General features: G+C 43.9%; 4 protein-coding genes across 5 annotated transcripts; 2 read left to right on the forward strand and 2 right to left on the reverse strand.

Annotated features, from left to right (window-relative positions):
• Positions 1 to 1,652: 1,652 nt before the first annotated feature.
• LOC147246088 (homeodomain-interacting protein kinase 1-like) lies at positions 1,653 to 3,696 on the reverse strand. The gene is made up of 8 exons (XM_086183446.1): positions 3,505 to 3,696; positions 3,214 to 3,399; positions 2,618 to 2,799; positions 2,408 to 2,531; positions 2,126 to 2,248; positions 1,971 to 2,021; positions 1,750 to 1,887; positions 1,653 to 1,658 (listed from the first exon to the last, which is right to left on the reverse strand). Exons 1-8 carry the CDS (start codon positions 3,694 to 3,696, stop codon positions 1,653 to 1,655), a joined length of 1,002 nt encoding a protein of 333 aa, XP_086039572.1.
• Positions 3,697 to 7,448: 3,752 nt separating this feature from the next.
• LOC147246089 (uncharacterized) lies at positions 7,449 to 9,411 on the forward strand. Of its 2 annotated transcripts, XM_086182749.1 has the most exons (3): positions 7,449 to 8,111; positions 8,151 to 8,788; positions 8,867 to 9,411. In XM_086182749.1, exons 1-3 carry the CDS (start codon positions 7,502 to 7,504, stop codon positions 9,290 to 9,292), a joined length of 1,674 nt encoding a protein of 557 aa, XP_086038875.1. In that variant the 5' UTR covers positions 7,449 to 7,501; the 3' UTR covers positions 9,293 to 9,411. The 2 variants fall into 2 exon arrangements, with proteins under 2 accessions (XP_086038875.1, XP_086038874.1); XM_086182748.1 differs by having other exon boundaries at positions 8,151 to 9,409.
• Positions 9,412 to 15,506: 6,095 nt separating this feature from the next.
• Positions 15,507 to 17,415, reverse strand: LOC147246090 (homeodomain-interacting protein kinase 2-like). Its single transcript, XM_086183447.1, has 8 exons — positions 17,359 to 17,415; positions 17,068 to 17,253; positions 16,472 to 16,653; positions 16,262 to 16,385; positions 15,980 to 16,102; positions 15,825 to 15,875; positions 15,604 to 15,741; positions 15,507 to 15,512 (listed from the first exon to the last, which is right to left on the reverse strand). The coding sequence occupies exons 1-8, from the start codon at positions 17,413 to 17,415 to the stop codon at positions 15,507 to 15,509; spliced, it is 867 nt and encodes a 288-aa protein (XP_086039573.1).
• A 3,848-nt stretch (positions 17,416 to 21,263) lies between these two features.
• Positions 21,264 to 23,107, forward strand: LOC147246091 (uncharacterized). Its single transcript, XM_086183448.1, has 2 exons — positions 21,264 to 21,887; positions 21,927 to 23,107. Exons 1-2 carry the CDS (start codon positions 21,317 to 21,319, stop codon positions 23,105 to 23,107), a joined length of 1,752 nt encoding a protein of 583 aa, XP_086039574.1. The 5' UTR covers positions 21,264 to 21,316.
• The last annotated feature ends 671 nt before the right edge of the window (positions 23,108 to 23,778 follow it).

Raw genomic sequence — 23,778 nt, forward strand, 5'->3', positions numbered from 1 at the left:
TACCACCAAAGGAGGCAGAGGAGTGACTGAACATGTGGCACACTGAGCAGGAGAGAGGAGAGCAAGAAGGAGAAGCCATCACCAGCTTAGAGTTGAGCTGCTTGTGGCATTCTAGTTCTCCTTTTTTTCTTGTATTAATTTGAGTCTTTTCCTACCACAAGTCTACGAAGCTGAGAGCAAAGAACAAAGTGGAACCACGTCCATGTCAAGGACAGATATCACTAAATGTAGGTGTCACACATCCCTTCATGACCATTGAAACAGAGAGCAAAGAGTGGAAGTGACATCACCTTTCAGGAAATAGCCAATCAATCAGCAAGACACCGCAGGGAATCGAACCCCGTCCCAGTAAACCAGGAGTACCATTACCAGTGCCTTTTTGCTTTTTGATGCTACATGAAAGGGAAAGCAAAACCTGCATGAGCAACAGCATATGAGAGCCAGCATTGCATTTTGTGGCATCCTGACTACAATGAGCTTTGAAAGCCCGATTCACACTGGACCAGTAGAACCAGGAGACCTCAGGTGTTGGAGAAACCTCAGTGTCTTGATGGGCGCAGAAGAGAAACGTCTGTGTTACACCGCCTGACTTTACCCCCCCCAAAAAAACGCAGTAGAGACCAAAGTGACAAATACTGATCTATTTCTCCTCCAAAACAGGAGAGGAAGAAATGGATCAGTAAAGTGGAATGTTGGTCTGAGCACAAAGTACAGCAGGACCTCTCCTGTACAGAGTGAGACTGGCAGCATAATTTACATTCAAACCACTAAAATACCGACGGCTACCAGACTACAATTATTATACGACGTCGAAGGGTGGCAAAATATGGTGGGATTAAAATTCCAAATGATTAAAAGTATCATAAACCGATAAAACTGGTAATAATGATCACACTGGTTATACTGGTTCCATGGAATAGAGCTGATTCCTGCAAAGACTGCAGGTCACGTTCTGTAACTGAGCCAATTCATGTTCTACTTCTAAATGCTGTTGTGATGCAAGAAACGAAACCACATGAGAGAAAATGATTCCCTCCCTCTTACCTTCCCTCTCCCTGAGCTGGTAGGAGAGGATGATGCAGGAAAAGTGCGTCCATGCTTCACTTAACACAAAGGGTTTTTCACTCTGAAATGATAAGAACAGATGCTAATGCTAGGCTAATTAGCATGACCTATTTAGCCTACAATCAAACATGACAACAGCTTTACGGTCAATAGTGTCATTTAAATTTAACCACTGACAAAAGTCAAAAACAGGGAAGTTAAAATGATGTGTTTTCTTTGCCTCACATTCATTCTCAAAACATAAAACCATAGATAGACTAATCCAGTTTGCTGATCCTGCCCTGAACGGACTTGAAAATTTGACACAAAAGTATTTTAACAATATAATGCCGTAAAATAACTCTTCTTCATCCAACAAAAGCATCTTTCAAACTAAAATGTTAAGTCAAGATGGACAAAAGTTTTTATTCTATTGCTAGCAAAAGACATTTCTTTTAAATCAAGTGCTAAGCTGCATGCTAATGCTAGGCTAAACATCTTAGCCAGTTGACCCCAGGATGAAAGGTGAAAGCAGCTGAACTCACCTGGATAGACCAGGAGTCCTCCTCACCGTTGCCTGAGTGGAAGCCATTTGGTCCAAGCAGGATTCAAGCCTGAAAGACAACAGTCCAACACCTTCACATCAGCACTGATGAACACGAACCAATCAAAGTGGTGCGCTGGGCTGCTGGTGATGGGGCCTACTTGGTGGCTTCCTGTTAGAAATGGATGCTGGAGGATTTGGTCCGGCGTGATGCGGCGTTCAGGATCCACCTCCAGCATCTGACTTAGCAGGTCCAGGAAGTCTGCCAGGTCATCCAGGTCCTGGCCCTCCAAGAACATCTGTGTGGCAACAGAATAAAACATAAAGGTTAGGATCTCAGAGACGGTTGTGTTGTATGTTCTCGTGCTCTGGTGCAGCCCACCATAACCAGATCCATCAGGGTCCTCATGGGGTCAGGAACCTCCACGTGTGGCTACAGAAAAGACATTTTTCAGTTAGCACATGAGAGCTAAATGCAGGCTGACGGACTGAAGGACCTCATGGAGGGATGAAGTCCTTCTCAGTTGCTGGAATTACCTTTGCTGTCCACTGCTTGAAGACTCCTTCCTCACCCTGGGCATAAAAATAGTAGAGGGTGTAGAGGCCGAGGTGGAGGACGCTGTCGGGTGGCTGCCCCGCTGTCCTCAGGATGTACTCCATCTGAAGGAAGGACACAATGAGAGCACCAGGTTTTACCTCCATTTGTTGCTTTACACAAAAGAATACTTGAAATGAGTGACACATCTCTCGCTCACTACTCCTCTTTACATCACCATTGCTTGTTGTGAATTTCCAAGTGTAGCACTGCACCATACTGACCATTTCAGCCTCACTGTGCCCAGGGAAGAGTGGGATCCCAGTCAGCAGCTCTGCAGCAATGCACCCCAGAGACCACACATCGATGGCCTCGTTAAACGGGGCTCCAAGGAGGATCTCAGGAGCTCTGACGAGAGGAAGAGAACCACAACATGACTCCTGTTCTCACCACTGACAGAAGAAAATGGAGGTTCCAGTGTCTCTGTTACTAACCTGTACCACAGCGTCTGCAGCTCCGCTCCGATGTGGCTCGCTGAGACCTGAAACGCCAACCCAAAGTCAATGAGCTTGACTTTGAGCGGCTGCCTGACATGGTCCACCATCATGATGTTCTCTGGTTTCATGTCGGCATGGACGATTCTCTGGCTCCGCAGAAAAAGGAGCGCCGTTGCGAGCTGAAACCATAAAAAATAGAAACCTTGAAGTCAGCTTCACTGCAGTGGAACGTCATCAACATGTGATGGAGGATCGTTTTTACACAGTGGAAAATGTAACATTGTGTATTTAAAACATATTTTGGCAGTTGACAACGAAGCCTGGCGTGATTGTAGTTTTTAATGAGAGAATACAAATGAAGTGATGCAGGACAACCCAACACCTGCAGTTTCACACTGCAAATAATGACTGAGTCAACTTTAGCATCTACTTCCATTGATTAGAATCCACCAATTTATCCTCTCCCTGATGGAACCACTTGGCTTCATACTCAGCAAAATACACCTGAACATTTAGTTCTTAAAATGAAAACTTTTAGTCTTCTATTTTCCCACTTTAGTTGGTAAGTTCAGCTAAAAACTGTGGAAACACACCTGATGGAGGATGGGGCTGATCTCTCTGAGTGAGAGAGCCCGGCGCCGCCCCAGGAATTCAAAGAGGCTGATGTCCAGTCTCTCAAACTCCATGCAGAACGCTCCCTCGTGGATGAACGACCCGTTCCATCCAACAATGTTGAAATTATTGCCGTTGTTGCTCATCAATAATCTCAGCATCTTCTCCTGTTAAAGGTATGAGAGAGAGAGAGGGAAAACAACCTGTATTGGAATGTGGTGGATTTTCAGAGCCATGGAAGTTAAATACTGTTCAAAGGAACTTGTGTTCACCTCCTCTTTTGCCGCCAGGATGTTCTGTTTGTCCCGGATCCGTTTTATCGCGACCATTTTGTCTGTGTCGCTCCTCCAACATTCGGCGACTTCCCCAAAAGCGCCAGCCCCCAAGATTTTCTCCACAGTGTACACAGAGGATTCAGTAAAAATGATATCCCCCAGTCTGAAACCGGGGTTCAGTTCTCCCATGATGGAATATTCTGTTGAGAAAACAGAGAAAATATAACATTCGAGTCTTTATAAATCCCTGAAATGTTCATTTCTGGATCGTCTCTCTGACTTTTCACTTTGAAGCAGCAGACGTACAACAAAGTCTTGACCGTCAGAAAGCCATGTCACTGAAAGTCCTGTGTCAGGGTCAGTCAATCAACACTTGCTTCAACCTTAAAAACCTCCAATGCAGGAACAACATGGTGGTTGTGTCAGCAAGTGGGACTGTCAGTGACCTTGACTTTTGAAGTCAAACATAAACAGACCTCCAGACAGACTGACTGTAGCATTCACGTGTTTTTACACCAACAAAACCTCAAAGCAGGACAAAGTTACATTGAAAATGGTCTGTCAGATAATTGTTGATGAAATTAAAGTGAATTATTCAGAGAAAAACCGAGAAAAAAAGCATCAGTCGGTTGCTAGCCGAGCGGCATGCTAATGCTAACAAAGCGCGCTAACGAGGAGTGCTAGCTAAATTAACAAACACACAAATAAAAATAATACACTCATATGAAGAAAAAAACTGTGTTGGTACTATTCATACACCCAGATTCATGTCAGAAATGAAACCACAGTATGTTTCTTGACATGCAGTTTTCCCATTTCTTGAATTTTAAAATGCAGATACATTTGATAATGACACAAACCCACAGCAGGAATAAAACACAGATCTGCGACAATTTTTTTTCAAAAGTTCACAATTCAAGTTCTCAACTTCAAAGCTACAGTTTTTAATGAAATTAAAGTAAATTATTCACAGCCAACGTGGTAAGAGAGACCGGTAGCTTGCTAGCAGTGAGGCTTGCTAATGCTAGCGGACATGCTAGTGGGGGTGCTGCTAAACCAACAATCTATTTCCCCCCCTGAAGAAAACCCATCAGACAGTTTACTACTAGATGTTGAAGATTTACTGAACTCACCAAATGACAGCTGCTGGTAGAAGGTGTTGTGTTGATGTCTCAAGTGTTTAATGAAGCTGATTCTTGACCAAGAGACAGCAGGTTGCTGTCTGGAGTCCAGGAACCAACTAACTGATCAAGTGACTGGACGGCTTTATGCTGTCAATCACAATGACGTCACCCCTTAATATCTTTGATGTTGTGCAGCAATGGAAATTCAAATAATAGCTTCCTGTAATTTGAAAAAAGCCTCATCACCAACACACCAATTAGTTATTTTTCAATTCAAATTGAACAAATATTATAATAAAAGAAGATAAACTTTCTTCATCCTGGACTCTGGAAATTCTGTTGTTACAGCAGCATTGGGGAGAAAAAAGACAGACAAAAGTGCAACATCAATCAATCTTTAATGAGATAAATCGAAAAGTTAAAACATCTGTATTTCAAAATGTATAAAAATAAAAAATAAGCAGCATAAGTATGTACACAACTGTTTTTCAGATGTTACATATAAATATAATACAATCTAATTCTTGTATGTAACAAAAGTATTCCCACACTCTGTCCAACCTCAACAGTATCTTGACGCTTCAGTCCTAGACCTTCTTCAGGCTACCAGTTCTTGTGAATGGAAATCTGCCTGAGAGCAACGACTACAAGCCAGCAACCAATCACATCACTCTCATGTAGATGAGCCCAACAAGCTACTGGAGACATTCAGAGACAATAAAAAACAAACCATACAACAGAGTCCTATTAGTTCAAATCTAACTTTCCCAGTTCAAATCTAACTTTCCCAGTTCAAATCTAAAAGAAGGAAAAGTCAATAAATTTTAACATCTTGGACGTTTCAACCCAGGCCTAAAAAGATTTGATGGAGTGCAGTTCTTCCTGTATGAATGGACACAAATCAGTCGGTCGCATTAATAAATGAACCTAACATGCAGACATTCATACGTATCCAGGACTGACAGGGGCCGGATAAAGACTCACTCAGAGAAGAGGAACAATCCAAAAAATTCATTTACACACTGGGAAAAATACAAATACACACATAGACGTATATACAAAGAGGTTATTTCGAGGGCAGCACGGTGGAGCAGTGGTCAGCACTGTGGCCCCCCCAGCAAGAAGGTTCTGGGTTGGAGCCCCGGCTGGAGCACAGGATCTTTATGGGTGGAGTCTGCATGTTCTCCCTGTTCCTGCATGAGTTCTCTCTGGTACTCCAGCTTCCTCCACAGTCCAAAGACATCAAGAGGGGACCAGGTTAATCCAGACTCTAAACTGACCATAGGCGTGGCTTACAGTAAACCAGGAGTACCATTACCAGTGCCTTGTTGCTTTTTGATGCATCGGTGAAGATGCTATTACAACATCAGTCGCGATATTTGATGACATTATCCATCAACTTATGAAGTTATTGGGTTTTATGTGTGCAGGGTTGTGAGATGTAAAGTCCAGTTTGCTCACCCTGACTTCATCCCCTTTGTGTGCTTGTGTGCTTTACTGGATGACACGGCTCAACGGGACTCATTGAGGAGGGCTACATTTTGAGGAAGATGATCAGTCATATATTCTATATAAAAACTAGCTAACTGTGTATACAGTCGTGTAAACTAGCTCGACCTCCATGTGCTCCTCCGTGGCTGCTTTAGTAATCATAAACTATTGATGTCATACGTGATTACATATCAGAGGGATCAAACCACTACTTATACAGCAGTGACAAAAGGACACTGTCCTCCAGAATGAAAGGCGTCAGTTAATATATATATATATATACACATACATACACGCATATATATGTTTGTATTTCAGTTGATTGTTTGTATTAATATACATATATATACAGTATATTGTTCTCAAGTGCATTTTGCGATGGTCTGAGAAGACGCTCGGTTTCTTTTCTGGTGACGCACTGGAGACGGGACAAGGATGATGAGTGGACCATCGGACCGTCTGACAATTTACTAGTTTTGTTCCTTGAGAAGACCTCCTGCAGGTTGGAGCCCAGCCCAGGGAGAATCAGGACTGTTAAAACTTACAGATAGAACTGAATTACAGGCCTCATTAGCTTCACATAGAAGGGGGAAAAGGGGAATATTACTAGAATATTTACAAAAAATTGTTAAATTCAGAGGCGGAGCAGCCTGGAGGGACACTTAATTTGAAGCATCAGACTGCACCAATACTTCAGAGCAGATGTGTGTCTCTGGTATTGTGGTTTAACTGTCGAATTCCTCACCGACTGATTGAAAGGTCTAAACGAATATCTTTAGGCTCAAGAACATCCCATCATTAATTATAAAGACAGAACGATTAGATGGAATGAAGGCATCAGGTAACTGGTTTGTCTACATTTCTGTGACTGTGTTTTGTGTTGTCATTGGTTACTGAGAAACTGTGATTGACAGACAATGACAAACTATGATTTATTGATGCCCAAGGGTCAGGAACAGGAAGGTTTTCTTCTCCCTGCTTCTTTCCATCATTGGCTATTTAAACTCCTTGAAGCTGTACACGTTTCCTGAATTGTGTTCATTGCTTCATTAAAAAAATAAAAAGGAAAAAAAAATGGGACAGGCAAAAAAGGTGTGAACAACAAACAACAATAACATTTGAGGTTTGTGTGTGTGTGTGTGTGTGTGTGTGTGTGTGTGTGTGTGTGTGTGTGTGTGTGTGTGTGTGTGTGTGTGTGTGTGTGTGTGTGATGCAGTCAAAATTCTGAGCTCTCAGAATTTTGTCTGGTGCTCTCAGTGTTCAAGTCAGAATGATGAATTAAACCCTCTTTGTCTCTGACAGTATAAATAAATCTGCCAGCTTGGTCACATAAAGATATTTTCAGAACAACAGTCGTGAACACATTTATCTGATAACTGATGATGGAGTACCAGCAGACAGAACTTGTCATTGATCCCCACGCCATCTACCTGACTGGATTTCCCGAGCACGTGGTGGAAAATGAAATTTGGGACTACTTTGAGACATTTGGACGCGTGAATGCCGTTCGACACAAACGAGGCTACAGAGGATACGCAATTGTGCACTTCGATAAGGATGTCCCCATTCAGCCAATCCTTGAAACACGTATCTTTTACGGGGACTACAAGCTGAAACTGGCCCGTGCCAGGAAAGTTAGACGCTGTGGAGGCCAATTCTTTCAGAGGGGCAAGGCCCGTGCCTTTACCAGATACTTCCCTCTGATGAGACGCATCCCCCAGCGTCACATGGATAGATGGTGGAGGAAGAATGACGACTTTCCCGAGCATGAGGGGAGACAGGACATCTACGGACGCATCCCTGGTTATGATGGGGACATGCTGACAGATGAGCGTAGCTCCCACCACCATGCTGATGAGGCAGCCAATGAAGTTCCCCACCACAACCAAGCTAATGAGGCAGCCGATGAAGGTCCCCACCACCACCAGGCTGAAGAGGCAGTCGATGAAGGTCCCCACCACCACCAAGTTGATGAGGCAGCCGATGAAGGTCCCCACCACCACCAGGCTGAAGAGGCAGCCGATGAAGGTCCCCACCACCACCAGGTTGACGAGGCAGTCGATGAAGGTGCCTCCAACCAGCAAGTTGATGAGGCAACCGTTGAAGGTGGCTCTCACCAGCAGGTTAACGAGGCAGCCTACGAGGGCGCCCCCCAGATCCAGGGGGGGCAGGCAACGTATGATAGTTCCCTCAACCACCAGGTGAGTGAGCCAAAAAACGAAAGGCTCATCCACCACCAGGTTGACAAGTCAACCTATGAAGGTGCCCCCCACCACCTGGTTGATGAAGCAACCACTGAGGGCATCCCATACTTCCAGGGGGCCCATGCAACTTATGAAGGGGCCCCCCACCACCTGGTTGATGAAGCAACCATTGAAGGCATCCCATACTTCCAGGGGGCCCAAGCAACTTATGAAGGGGCCCCCCATCACCTGGTTGACACTGCAACCATTAAAGGCATCCCATACTTCCAGGGGGCCCATGCAACTTATGAAGGGGCCCCCCACCACCTGGTTGACGAGGCAACCTTTGATGCTGTCCCCCACGATCAAGTTCAAGAGGCAACTGATGAAGGCCCCCTCCACCACCAGGTCGACAAGGAAACCATTGAAGGCACACCACACTTCCAGGGGGCCCATGCAACTCATGAAGGTGTCCCCCATCACCTGGTTGATGAAGCAACCTTTGATGGTGCCCCTCACTTCCAGGGGGCCCATGCAACTCATGAACGTGTCCCCCATCACCTGGTTGATGGAGCAACCATTGAAGGCATCCCATACTTCCAGGGGGCCTATGCAACCCATGAAATGGACCCCCATTACCAGTGGGGCAAGGGAACCTTCAACAATGCTCCCCACCACCAGGGGGGCCAGGCATACTACCAAGGCAACCTGCATCACCAGGGAGGACAACCGTCTCACCTCCCATATGATCAGCAGTACCCCCACTACAGAGGAGTCATGATGCCTCCCATCCTGCCTCCTTACCCACTACCCTACCTCTACTGCGGCGGACTCATGCTACCACAGATGCCAGTCCTCTTTGCTCCTGTTCTGTGGACCTACCAGCTTTGGTCAGGTCCCAAATGGCCACCAGGGACCAGATATTCAGATGAAGGCTTAAACTCCAGCCTGCGGCAGGGACCAGACCCCAACATGTTCCCTCTATGACTGTCAGAGCAGCAAGAGTCAGCTTTGAAACATTTTGAGCATATTTTATCATATTTATTCTATAAATGAAGTTTATATAAATATGTTTTTATGTATATACATATCAATATATGCATTTACATATAATTATGTATATATACATGTATATACCTATATCTCTACATATAGAGATATAGGTATATATCTCTATATGTAGATGATATCAGTGTATTTTGACATTAAAAAAGATACAGATAACCTTGATATGACGTGTGTGGTCACAGACAAACCACGAAGTTGTGAAACATCAATCAGAACTTCTGTGCAGGACAAAAAACAGGGATAAAATGAACATGGGTGCAAAGAATCCTGGGAAATTATTTCCTTCCAAAAGACCAAAGAGACGTGTCAGGTGGGACACCACAGATGCACCACAGAGGCTGTTTGCAAATCTCATTTTTTACTGTGACACTGACCAGGAGTGAAAGGATACGGATACGATCGCATTCATATTGATTTAAGGTTTCAGACTTTCCATCACATCCACATCAAAACACAGCAAGATGAAGAAAGGTAGGTTTGCTGTGTTCATCTCAGGGTCCATCTTCTGTTTTCTAATTCAAATGAATGCCTTCAGCACTCATTTTCAGTTTCCTGTTGTTCGTTGCCAGCAGCAAAGACCCGGCAGGAGGAGGAGGTTCAAGAGGACGAGTCTTTGAGTGAAAGTCTCGAGTTCTCTCTCCATGAAGGACTGGGATGAGCAAACCATCTCAGATTTAGAAGGTTTTATTGAAATTTGAGAAAACTCTTCTGATGGAAAAAAAAATGAATTCTTTTTATGTCATCATTTCACAATTCCTCTAAAATCAATCGTTAGCAGTTCAGTTTGTGGCGGTGCTTCCAAGTTCCCACCCTGCAGCAGGTTTTTGCCCCCCCCCCCACCCCCCAGTCATAGCAAGAGAGCGAGAAGACGGCAAACTTTCACAAATGTTTGAGATAGCTACAGCAGCTTACGTCACCAGCAATCAAGAAGCAAAATAACAGCTTATGGTTTCACGACATGAATCTCAATCCATCTGTTTTGATCAAAATGTGATTTTGATTTTAATTATTGCTCTTTTTACTCTGCTTCCTTTGCATTTCCATCATTTTTTTCTGAGATTTTTGAAGCTTTTTGAGTTGCTGTGCACATGGACAGGCTTAAATAAATCTAATTGCCATGCCTCATCTTAAATCATATATTTTCAGATGAATATCTTCATATTACGTCAGTGATTTCCAAGTGGGCTACAGAGAGAAAGCAAACACTAATTAGTGATGCACCAAAACATCGTCCCATGTCCTCCTTGTTACCACCTCTCACAGATGGCAGCTGCCAATGTTGATCTGTCCATGTGAAAGCTTTTATTGAATATTGTTTCAGAAATTGTCTAATAAAGGGCTAGGTAACTTATGGATGGTTGAATTATTTTTTGAAGACTAATTTTTTTTGTCTCGCTGGGACAAAAAAAATGTTTTAAAAAAACCTTTGGGGTAATTAACAGCAAAATTTAACTTTTTTTTCATCTTCCAAAAACGTCCCAATTGGCCTCAAAAATATTCACGTTGCAGTGATTTGATCGTGTTGTGATATCACTCATAATTAATGGTCTCATGATTTTTTTTTTTTAACCAATGAATACGACATGTAACTCTGCAATGCTTCCTTCATCGTATTATGTTGTTAAATATCTGACGCTTGTTTGTTCAGTCCTGCTTCACCATCTTCTGGAGCTTTAATGTCATTAGAATTCAAGACAGAACGGCTGCTGGAGTGAAATTAGATCTTTATTGTGGGAAAAAAATGAATGAAAGCAGGCCGACCTCAGGAAGCTCAGGACACAAACTAGCGATAGGCCAAGAATCTGCACTGCCTGCAAGCCATAATGCACATTCATTCTTATACAGTTTGGAGTGTGGTTTATGCTGTTTGATTCTGTAAATCAGTGTTTCTCAAACTTTTCCAGACCCTGGACCCCTTTGTCCCAACATGTTTTGTTTTTTTATGGGACCACCTGCTGGGCTCGCTCAAGTTTTAGGCGCCACAATCTTAGTTGTTATTTATATACATATAGAATTATATTTTTATGTGAAATTACAGTACTGCCTTATTGTAGTAGTATTGTGGTATTGTTATTGTTCTCTGACAAGTGTCTCGCAGACCACTAGTGGTTCCTGGACCACATTTTGAGAACTACTGTTCTAAATAAATAAACGGCTTGTACTTCTGTTTCCCTTTTTCTTTGCATGTAGCAACCGATTGTAGTTAACAGTGGTGGTGGTGGTAGAAATAGTAGTAGTAGTGTAATTACATTATCAGGGGGTGATCATCTGCCATACCTTCCCCTTCCTTGGAGTGTCAAACGGCCGTGGTCGGCTCTGTAGACATTCAAGGCGTTTTGGAGCGCACATATATTGAGACAAACTGGTTCTAGGCCAGGATGGTAAGTCATGCATGTTATGTGGTAGGGTACCTGGCTCACTCGTCGTGTAACCTGCGTCGCCAAACAAGGTAATGCATTCATAACGTTATACGAGTCATTCACATGAAAAATGTGTCCTGGCTGTGTGCAGGTGGATGGAGTTCATTTTTTTAGCACCTGTTCGATCTCTCTGCAGCACATGTTTTCTCTCTCCGTGGGCGTACGAACGCAGTTTCCACATAAGAACCTGGTTATTGACAAATAGGCAGTAATTGATCAGATGTCACACTTTGCTTTCACTGATGGGGTTTGCCTAAAGTGGCTGCATTGAAGGGCATACAGTTGCAATAATATAGTCACCATTTCTTATGTAGTACTCTTGTTCCTGTCATTCCCCAGTCTATTTGTTAAATATTTATGATAAATATTGATCGATAAATTGTTATTAATGATAAATATTTGTTATTAAAATGATACATATTTATGATTAATATTATTATTTATGAATGCTTGATCAATACCACTTTTATGTTCCAAGACTAGTACAGCAATTCTGAACTCACACCGGACTTTTGGCTCCAAACCACAAGCAGGGAATAGCCCCAAGCCTTCATTATTGTTGACCCACCCAGCACCTTTATTTCATGAATGTCTAGCCTGATGAGTTAGACCCCAAACAAAAAGGAAGCGTGATGAACCACAAAGCCTTTAAAAATATTCTTTTATTTATTTATTTTGGCTTGAGTGTAATTTAAGCATCATAACTAGTACAATAATATAGCAACATGCTACTGCAAAAACAAACAAAGAACCTACCATTGAGAAACGTGTACTTGAAGCCTGTCTGGTTGTTGTTGTTGTTCTTCCTCCTCCTCCTCCTCCTCCTCCTCCTCCTCCTCCTCCTCCTCCGATTCTGGCTCGAACATATACGGCTGGATCCGCGAATGGACCGTGGCTACTTGGTATCTTATCTTACGAATGTTGTTGTATGATATGGAATGTTGTCAATTGACAGTAGCAGTCACAGTTAGCACCGGCGACAGTTAGCCGAGAGAGTGGGAGTCCTTTCTTTTCAATGACAGTGAGGGCAGCCAATCACCAGGTAGTGGTTAAATGAGGTTGCCACATAAACCACGGCAACCGATCGCAGTAAACTCATGCACTTGCGAAAATAATAAGGTTGCCAGATGAGGTCAGAAACGACCACAATAGGGACAAACGACGCAGTCTAAACCCAACATGGTAACATAGCGCTTTCAGAGAGCCTTTTAGGAAGCTTCTGAGCCATTACAGACCCAACCATTTTTTGTGGGGTTACATATCACACCACAGAACAAGAATTAATACCCCGTCCAACCTCTCTATGGCACCTTTAATAGTCCACATCTAATTTTCATATTCTTTTGAGTTAATTTAGTGGTTGTGTTCATTTTTATTCAGTTTTTCTGAGTGACTCCTCTACAAGTAGAATTGGAGTGAATAAACTGACGTGGTCGGGGGACAGACACAGTCTCTATGGGGTTGTGGGTGGGTAAGTGCCCTAACGGACGCGCAGAGACGCGTGTAAGACGGCAGCTCTGCTTTCTGGTCTGAACTCTGGGTTGTGGGGGTTTTGGTTCCGTTATAAACTGGGTCATATTTCTGGAAATGAGAGCAGCTCCGTCCAACGTGGGATGGATGCCGTCTCTCCGAATCAGACCAGGTCGCCCCCAGAAAGTTTTCCAATTATCTATGAAGCCCACTTGGTTTGCTGGACGCCACCTCAACAGCCAGCGGTTGAACGACGACAAACGGCTAAACATGTCGTCGCTGGTCCCCTCAGACAGGGGTCCAGAGGCACGACAGAGTCTGACATCGTCTTCGTAAATGAACACAGAACCTATTCGAGACATGAATTGGTGGTTGGTCACTGACAGCAGGCTTCTGTTCAGGACAATGCTTCCTTCGGACAGTCACCCAGCCGCCCTGGTTTCCCGGCCGCTCGGGGCTAAGCTAAAGCAGTCCACACCAGCTAACAGCTGCAGCAGCTGTAGCGGCCAATTGTTTGGATCTAATTGTTAAGCTAACTGTTAAGCCTCTACTCCAACGCGACAAACAAACTACATTTAACGCACTTATCTGTACCACCAAAGGAGGCAGAGGAGTGACTGAACATGTGGCACACTGAGCAGGAGAGAGGAGAGCGAGAAGGAGAAGCCATCACATGCTTAGAGTTGAGCTGCTCGTGGCGTTCTAGTTCTCCTTTTTTTCTTGTATTAATTCCAGTCGTTTCTTACCACAAGTCTACGAAGCTGAGAGCAAAGAACCAAGTGGAACCACGTCCATGTCAAGGACAGATATCACTAAATGTAGGTGTCACACATCCCTTCATGACCATTGAAACAGAGAGGAAAGAGTGGAAGTGACATCACCTTTCAGGAAATGGCCAATCAATCAGCAAGACACCGCAGGGAATCGAACCCCGTCCCAGTAAACCAGGAGTACCATTACCAGTGCCTTTTTGCTTTTTGATGCTACATGAAAGGGAAAGCAAAACCTGCATGAGCAACAGCATATGAGAGCCAGCATTGCATTTTGTGGCATCCTGACTATAAATGAGCTTTGAAAGCCCGATTCACACTGGACCAGTAGAACCAGGAGACCTCAGGTGTTGGAGAAACCTCGGTGTCTTGATGGGCGCAGAGAAGAAACGTCTGTGTTACACCGCCTGACTTTACCCCCCCAAAAAAACGCAGTAGAGACCAAAGTGACAAATACTGATCTATTTCTCCTCCAAAACAGGAGAGGAAGAAATGGATCAGTAAAGTGGAATGTTGGTCTGAGCACAAAGTACAGCAGGACCTCTCCTGTACAGAGTGAGACTGGCAGCATAATTTACATTCAAACCACTAAAATACCGACGGCTACCAGACTACAATTATTATACGACGTCGAAGGGTGGCAAAATATGGTGGGATTAAAATTCCAAATGATTAAAAGTATCATAAACCGATAAAACTGGTAATAATGATCACACTGGTTATACTGGTTCCATGGAATAGAGCTGAATCCTGCAAAGACTGCAGGTCACGTTCTGTAACTGAGCCAATTCATGTTCTACTTCTAAATGCTGTTGTGATGCAGGAAACGAAACCACATGAGAGAAAATGATTCCCTCCCTCTTACCTTCCCTCTCCCTGAGCTGGTAGGAGAGGATGATGCAGGAAAAGTGCGTCCATGCTTCACTTAACACAAAGGGTTTTTCACTCTGAAATGATAAGAACAGATGCTAATGCTAGGCTAATTAGCATGACCTATTTAGCCTACAATCAAACATGACAACAGCTTTACGGTCAATAGTGTCATTTAAATTTAACCACTGACAAAAGTCAAAAACAGGGAAGTTAAAATGATGTGTTTTCTTTGCCTCACATTCATTCTCAAAACATAAAACCATTGATAGACTAATCCAGTTTGCTGATCCTGCCCTGAATGGACTTGAAAATTTGACACAAAGGTATTTTAACAATAAAATGCAGTAAAATAACTCTTCTTCATCCAACAAAAGCATCTTTCAAACTAAAATGTTAAGTCAAGATGGACAAAAGTTTTTATTCTTTTTCTAGCAAAAGACATTTCTTTTAAATCAAGTGCTAAGCTGCATGCTAATGCTAGGCTAAACATCTTAGCCAGTTGACCCCAGGATGAAAGGTGAAAGCAGCTGAACTCACCTGGATAGACCAGGAGTCCTCCTCACCGTTGCCTGAGTGGAAGCCATTTGGTCCAAGCAGGATTCAAGCCTGAAAGACAACAGTCCAACACCTTCACATCAGCACTGATGAACACGAACCAATCAAAGTGGTACGCTGGGCAACTGGTGATGGGGCCTACTTGGTGGCTTCCTGTTAGAAATGGATGCTGGAGGATTTGGTCCGGCGTGATGCGGCGTTCAGGATCCACCTCCAGCATCTGACTTAGCAGGTCCAGGAAGTCTGCCAGGTCATCCAGGTCCTGGCCCTCCAAGAACATCTGTGTGGCAACAGAATAAAACTTAAAGGTTAGGAACTCAGAGACGGTTGTGTTGTATGTTCTCGTGTTCTGGTGCAGCCCACCATAACCAGATCCATCAGGGTCCTCATGGGGTCAGGAACCTCCACGTGTGGCTACAGAAAAGACATTTTTCAGTTAGCACATGAGAGCTAAATGCAGGCTGACAGACTGAAGGACCTCATGGAGGGATGAAGTCCTTCTTAGTTGCTGGAATTACCTTTGCTGTCCACTGCTTGAAGACTCCTTCCTCACCCTGGGCATAAAAATAGTAGAGGGTGTAGAGGCCGAGGTGGAGGACGCTGTCGGGTGGCTGCCCCGCTGTCCTCAGGATGTACTCCATCTGAAGGAAGGACACAATGAGAGCACCAGGTTTTACCTCCATTTGTTGCTTTACACAAAAGAATACTTGAAATAAGTGACCCATGTCTCGCTCACTACTCCTCTTTACATCACCATTGCTTGTTGTGAATTTCCAAGTGTAGCACTGCACCATACTGACCATTTCAGCCTCACTGTGCCCAGGGAAGAGTGGGATCCCAGTCAGCAGCTCTGCAGCAATGCACCCCAGAGACCACACATCGATGGCCTCGTTAAACGGGGCTCCAAGGAGGATCTCAGGAGCTCTGACGAGAGGAAGAGAACCACAACATGACTCCTGTTCTCGCCACTGACAGAAGAAAATGGAGGTTCCAGTGTCTCTGTTACTAACCTGTACCACAAAGTCTGCAGCTCCGCTCCGATGTGGCTCGCTGAGACCTGAAACGCCAACCCAAAGTCAATGAGCTTGACTTTGAGCGGCTGCCTGACATGGTCCACCATCATGATGTTCTCTGGTTTCATGTCGGCATGGACGATTCTCTGGCTCCGCAGAAAAAGGAGCGCCGTTGCGAGCTGAAACCATGAAAAATAGAAACCTTGAAGTCAGCTTCACTGCAGTGGAACGTCATCAACATGTGATGGAGGATCGTTTTTACACAGTGGAAAATGTAACATTGTGTATTTAAAACATATTTTGGCAGTTGACAACGAAGCCTGGCGTGATTGTAGTTTTTAATGAGAGAATACAAATGAAGTGATGCAGGACCACCCAACACCTGCAGTTTCACACTGCAAATAATGACTGAGTCAACTTTAGCATCTACTTCCATTGATTAGAATCCACCAGTTTATCCTCTCCCTGATGGAACCACTTGGCTTCATACTCAGCAAAATACACCTGAACATTTAGTTCTTAAAATGAAAACTTTTAGTCTTCTATTTTCCCACTTTAGTTGGTAAGTTAAGCTAAAAACTGTGGAAACACACCTGATGGAGGATGGGGCTGATCTCTCTGAGTGAGAGAGCCCGGCGCCGCCCCAGGAATTCAAAGAGGCTGATGTCCAGTCTCTCAAACTCCATGCAGAACGCTCCCTCGTGGATGAACGACCCGTTCCATCCAACAATGTTGAAATTATTGCCGTTGTTGCTCATCAATAATCTCAGCATCTTCTCCTGTTAAAGGTATGAGAGAGAGAGAGAGAAAACAACCTGTATTGGAATGTGGTGGATTTTCAGAGCCATGGAAGTTAAATACTGTTCAAAGGAACTTGTGTTCACCTCCTCTTTTGCCGCCAGGATGTTCTGTTTGTCCCGGATCCGTTTTATTGCGACCATTTTGTCTGTGTCGCTCCTCCAACATTCGGCGACTTCCCCAAAAGCGCCAGCCCCCAAGATTTTCTCCACAGTGTACACAGAGGATTCAGTAAAAATGATATCCCCCAGTCTGAAACCAGGGTTCAGTTCTCCCATGATGGAATATTCTGTTGAGAGAACAGAGAAAATATAACATTCGAGTCTTTATAAATCCCTGAAATGTTCATTTCTGGATCGTCTCTCTGACTTTTCACTTTGAAGCAGCAGACGAACAACAAAGTCTTGACCGTCAGAAAGTCATGTTACTGAAAGTCCTGTGTCAGGGTCAGTCAATCAACACTTGCTTCAACCTTAAAAACCTCCAATGCAGGAACAACATGGTGGTTGTGTCAGCAAGTGGGACTGTCAGTGACCTTGACTTTTGAAGTCAAACATAAACAGACCTCCAGACAGACTGACTGTAGCATTCACGTGTTTTTACACCAACAAAACCTCAAAGCAGGACAAAGTTACATTGAAAATGGTCTGTCAGATAATTGTTGATGAAATTAAAGTGAATTATTCAGAGAAAAACCGAGAAAAAAAGCATCAGTCGGTTGCTAGCCGAGCGGCATGCTAATGCTAACAAAGCGCGCTAACGAGGAGTGCTAGCTAAATTAACAAACACACAAATAAAAATAATACACTCATATGAAGATAAAAACTGTGTTGGTACTATTCATACACCCAGATTCATGTCAGAAATGATACCACAGTATGTTTCTTGACATGCAGTTTTCCCATTTCTTGAATTTTAAAATGCAGATACATTTGATAATGACACAAACCCACAGCAGGAATAAAACACAGATCTGCGACAATTTTTTTTCAAAAGTTCACAATTCAAGTTCTCAACTTCAAAGCTACAGTTTTTAATGAAATTAAAGTAAATTATTCACAGCCAACGTGGTAAGAGAGACCGGTAGCTTGCTAGCAGTGAGGCTTGCTAACGCTAGCGGACATGCTCGTGGGCTAAACCAACAATCTATTTCCCCCCCCTGAAGAAAACCCATCAGACAGTTTACTACTAGATGTTGAAGATTTACTGAACTCACCAAATGACAGCTGCTGGTAGAAGGTGTTGTGTTGATGTCTCAAGTGTTTAATGAAGCTGATTCTTGACCAAGAGACAGCAGGTTGCTGTCTGGAGTCCAGGAACCAACTAACTGATCAAGTGACTGGACGGCTTTATGCTGTCAATCACAATGACGTCACCCCTTAATATCTTTGATGTTGTGCAGCAATGGAAATTCAAATAATAGCTTCCTGTAATTTGAAAAAAGCCTCATCACCAACACACCAATTAGTTATTTTTCAATTCAAATTGAACAAATATTATAATAAAAGAAGATAAACTTTCTTCATCCTGGACTCTGGAAATTCTGTTGTTACAGCAGCATTGGGGAGAAAAAAGACAGACAAAAGTGCAACATCAATCAATCTTTAATGAGATAAATCGAAAAGTTAAAACATCTGTATTTCAAAATGTATAAAAATAAAAAATAAGCAGCATAAGTATGTACACAACTGTTTTTCAGATGTTACATATAAATATAATACAATCTAATTCTTGTATGTAACAAAAGTATTCCCACACTCTGTCCAACCTCAACAGTATCTTGACGCTTCAGTCCTAGACCTTCTTCAGGCTACCAGTTCTTGTGAATGGAAATCTGCCTGAGAGCAACGACTACAAGCCAGCAACCAATCACATCACTCTCATGTAGATGAGCCCAACAAGCTACTGGAGACATTCAGAGACAATAAAAACAAACCATACAACAGAGTCCTATTAGTTCAAATCTAACTTTCCCAGTTCAAATCTAACTTTCCCAGTTCAAATCTAAAAGAAGGAAAAGTCAATACATTTTAACATCTTGGACGTTTCAACCCAGGCCTAAAAAGATTTGATGGAGTGCAGTTCTTCCTGTATGAATGGACACAAATCAGTCGGTCGCATTAATAAATGAACCTAACATGCAGACATTCATACGTATCCAGGACTGACAGGGGCCGGATAAAGACTCACTCAGAGAAGAGGAACAATCCAAAAAATTCATTTACACACTGGGAAAAATACAAATACACACATAGACGTATATACAAAGAGGTTATTTCGAGGGCAGCACGGTGGAGCAGTGGTCAGCACTGTGGCCCCCCCAGCAAGAAGGTTCTGGGTTAGAGCCCCGGCTGGAGCACAGGACCTTTATGGGTGGAGTCTGCATGTTCTCCCTGTTCCTGCGTGAGTTCTCTCTGGTACTCCAGCTTCCTCCACAGTCCAAAGACATCAAGAGGGGACCAGGTTAATCCAGACTCTAAACTGACCATAGGCGTGGCTTACAGTAAACCAGGAGTACCATTACCAGTGCCTTGTTGCTTTTTGATGCATCGGTGAAGATGCTATTACAACATCAGTCGCGATATTTGATGACATTATCCATCAACTTATGAAGTTATTGGGTTTTATGTGTGCAGGGTTGTGAGATGTAAAGTCCAGTTTGCTCACCCTGACTTCATCCCCTTTGTGTGCTTGTGTGCTTTACTGGATGACACGGCTCAACGGGACTCATTGAGGAGGGCTACATTTTGAGCAAGATGGTCAGTCATATATTCTATATAAAAACTAGCTAACTGTGTATACAGTCGTGTAAACTAGCTCGACCTCCATGTGCTCCTCCGTGGCTGCTTTAGTAATCATAAACTATTGATGTCATACGTGATTACATATCAGAGGGATCAAACCACTACTTATACAGCAGTGACAAAAGGACACTGTCCTCCAGAATGAAAGGCGTCAGTTAATATATATATATATACACATACATACACGCATATATATGTTTGTATTTCAGTTGATTGTTTGTATTAATATACATATATATACAGTATATTGTTCTCAAGTGCATTTTGCGATGGTCTGAGAAGACGCTCGGTTTCTTTTCTGGTGACGCACTGGAGACGGGACAAGGATGATGAGTGGACCATCGGACCGTCTGACAATTTACTAGTTTTGTTCCTTGAGAAGACCTCCTGCAGGTTGGAGCCCAGCCCAGGGAGAATCAGGACTGTTAAAACTTACAGATAGAACTGAATTACAGGCCTCATTAGCTTCACATAGAAGGGGGAAAAGGGGAATATTACTAGAATATTTACAAAAAATTGTTAAATTCAGAGGCGGAGCAGCCTGGAGGGACACTTAAATTGAAGCATCAGACTGCACCAATACTTCAGAGCAGATGTGTGTCTCTGGTATTGTGGTTTAACTGTCGAATTCCTCACCGACTGATTGAAAGGTCTAAACGAATATCTTTAGGCTCAAGAACATCCCATCATTAATTATAAAGACAGAACGATTAGATGGAATGAAGGCATCAGGTAACTGGTTTGTCTACATTTCTGTGACTGTGTTTTGTGTTGTCATTGGTTACTGAGAAACTGTGATTGACAGACAATGACAAACTATGATTTATTGATGCCCAAGGGTCAGGAACAGGAAGGTTTTCTTCTCCCTGCTTCTTTCCATCATTGGCTATTTAAACTCCTTGAAGCTGTACACGTTTCCTGAATTGTGTTCATTGCTTCATTAAAAAAATAAAAAGGAAAAAAAAATGGGACAGGCAAAAAAGGTGTGAACAACAAACAACAATAACATTTGAGGTTTGTGTGTGTGTGTGTGTGTGTGTGTGTGTGTGTGTGTGTGTGTGTGTGTGTGTGATGCAGTCAAAATTCTGAGCTCTCAGAATTTTGTCTGGTGCTCTCAGTGTTCAAGTCAGAATGATGAATTAAACCCTCTTTGTCTCTGACAGTATAAATAAATCTGCCAGCTTGGTCACATAAAGATATTTTCAGAACAACAGTCGTGAACACATTTATCTGATAACTGATGATGGAGTACCAGCAGACAGAACTTGTCATTGATCCCCACGCCATCTACCTGACTGGATTTCCCGAGCACGTGGTGGAAAATGAAATTTGGGACTACTTTGAGACATTTGGACGCGTGAATGCCGTTCGACACAAACGAGGCTACAGAGGATACGCAATTGTGCACTTCGATAAGGATGTCCCCATTCAGCCAATCCTTGAAACACGTATCTTTTACGGGGACTACAAGCTGAAACTGGCCCGTGCCAGGAAAGTTAGACGCTGTGGAGGCCAATTCTTTCAGAGGGGCAAGGCCCGTGCCTTTACCAGATACTTCCCTCTGATGAGACGCATCCCCCAGCGTCACATGGATAGATGGTGGAGGAAGAATGATGACTTTCCCGAGCATGAGGGGAGACAGGACATCTACGGACGCATCCCTGGTTATGATGGGGACATGCTGACAGATGAGCGTAGCTCCCACCACCATGCTGATGAGGCAGCCAATGAAGTTCCCCACCACAACCAAGCTAATGAGGCAGCCGATGAAGGTCCCCACCACCACCAGGCTGAAGAGGCAGTCGATGAAGGTCTCCACCACCACCAAGTTGATGAGGCAGTCGATGAAGGTCCCCACCACCACCAAGTTGATGAGGCAGCCGATGAAGGTCCCCACCACCACCAGGTTGACGAGGCAGTCGATGAAGGTGCCTCCAACCAGCAAGTTGATGAGGCAACCGTTGAAGGTGGCTCTCACCAGCAGGTTAACGAGGCAGCCTACGAGGGCGCCCCCCAGATCCAGGGGGGGCAGGCAACGTATGATAGTTCCCTCAACCACCAGGTGAGTGAGCCAAAAAACGAAAGGCTCATCCACCACCAGGTTGACAAGTCAACCTATGAAGGTGCCCCCCACCACCTGGTTGATGAAGCAACCACTGAGGGCATCCCATACTTCCAGGGGGCCCATGCAACTTATGAAGGGGCCCCCCACCACCTGGTTGATGAAGCAACCATTGAAGGCATCCCATACTTCCAGGGGGCCCAAGCAACTTATGAAGGGGCCCCCCATCACCTGGTTGACAAGGCAACCATTAAAGGCATCCCATACTTCCAGGGGGCCCATGCAACTTATGAAGGGGCCCCCCACCACCTGGTTGACGAGGCAACCTTTGATGCTGTCCCCCACGATCAAGTTCAAGAGGCAACTGATGAAGGCCCCCTCCACCACCAGGTCGACATGGAAACCATTGAAGGCACACCACACTTCCAGGGGGCCCATGCAACTCATGAAGGTGTCCCCCATCACCTGGTTGATGAAGCAACCTTTGATGGTGCCCCTCACTTCCAGGGGGCCCATGCAACTCATGAACGTGTCCCCCATCACCTGGTTGATGGAGCAACCATTGAAGGCATCCCATACTTCCAGGGGGCCTATGCAACCCATGAAATGGACCCCCATTACCAGTGGGGCAAGGGAACCTTCAACAATGCTCCCCACCACCAGGGGGGCCAGGCATACTACCAAGGCAACCTGCATCACCAGGGAGGACAACCGTCTCACCTCCCATATGATCAGCAGTACCCCCACTACAGAGGAGTCATGATGCCTCCCATCCTGCCTCCTTACCCACTACCCTACCTCTACTGCGGCGGACTCATGCTACCACAGATGCCAGTCCTCTTTGCTCCTGTTCTGTGGACCTACCAGCTTTGGTCAGGTCCCAAATGGCCACCAGGGACCAGATATTCAGATGAAGGCTTCAACTCCAGCCTGCGGCAGGGACCAGACCCCAACATGTTCCCTCTATGACTGTCAGAGCAGCAAGAGTCAGCTTTGAAACATTTTGAGCATATTTTATCATATTTATTCTATAAATGAAGTTTATATAAATATGTTTTTATGTATATACATATCAATATATGCATTTACATATAATTATGTATATATACATGTATAGACCTATATCTCTACATATAGAGATATAGGTATATAACTCTATATGTAGATGATATCAGTGTATTTTGACATTAAAAAAGATACAGATAACCTTGATATGACGTGTGTGGTCACAGACAAACCACGAAGTTGTGAAACATCAATCAGAACTTCTGTGCAGGACAAAAAACAGGGATAAAATGAACATGGGTGCAAAGAATCCTGGGAAATTATTTCCTTCCAAAAGACCAAAGAGACGTGTCAGGTGGGACACCACAGATGCACCACAGAGGCTGTTTGCAAATCTCATTTTTTACTGTGACACTGACCAGGAGTGAAAGGATACGGATACGATCGCATTCATATTGATTTAAGGTTTCAGACTTTCCATCACATCCACATCAAAACACAGCAAGATGAAGAAAGGTAGGTTTGCTGTGTTCATCTCAGAGTCCATCTTCTGTTTTCTAATTCAAATGAATGCCTTCAGCACTCATTTTCAGTTTCCTGTTGTTCGTTGCCAGCAGCAAAGACCCGGCAGGAGG

The sequence above is a fragment of the Aulostomus chinensis genome, chromosome 17 (assembly GCF_037954235.1).
Source record: "Aulostomus chinensis isolate RoL2024-O1b breed Wild chromosome 17, RoL_Achi_v1.0, whole genome shotgun sequence".
Lineage (NCBI taxonomy): Eukaryota > Metazoa > Chordata > Actinopteri > Syngnathiformes > Aulostomidae > Aulostomus > Aulostomus chinensis.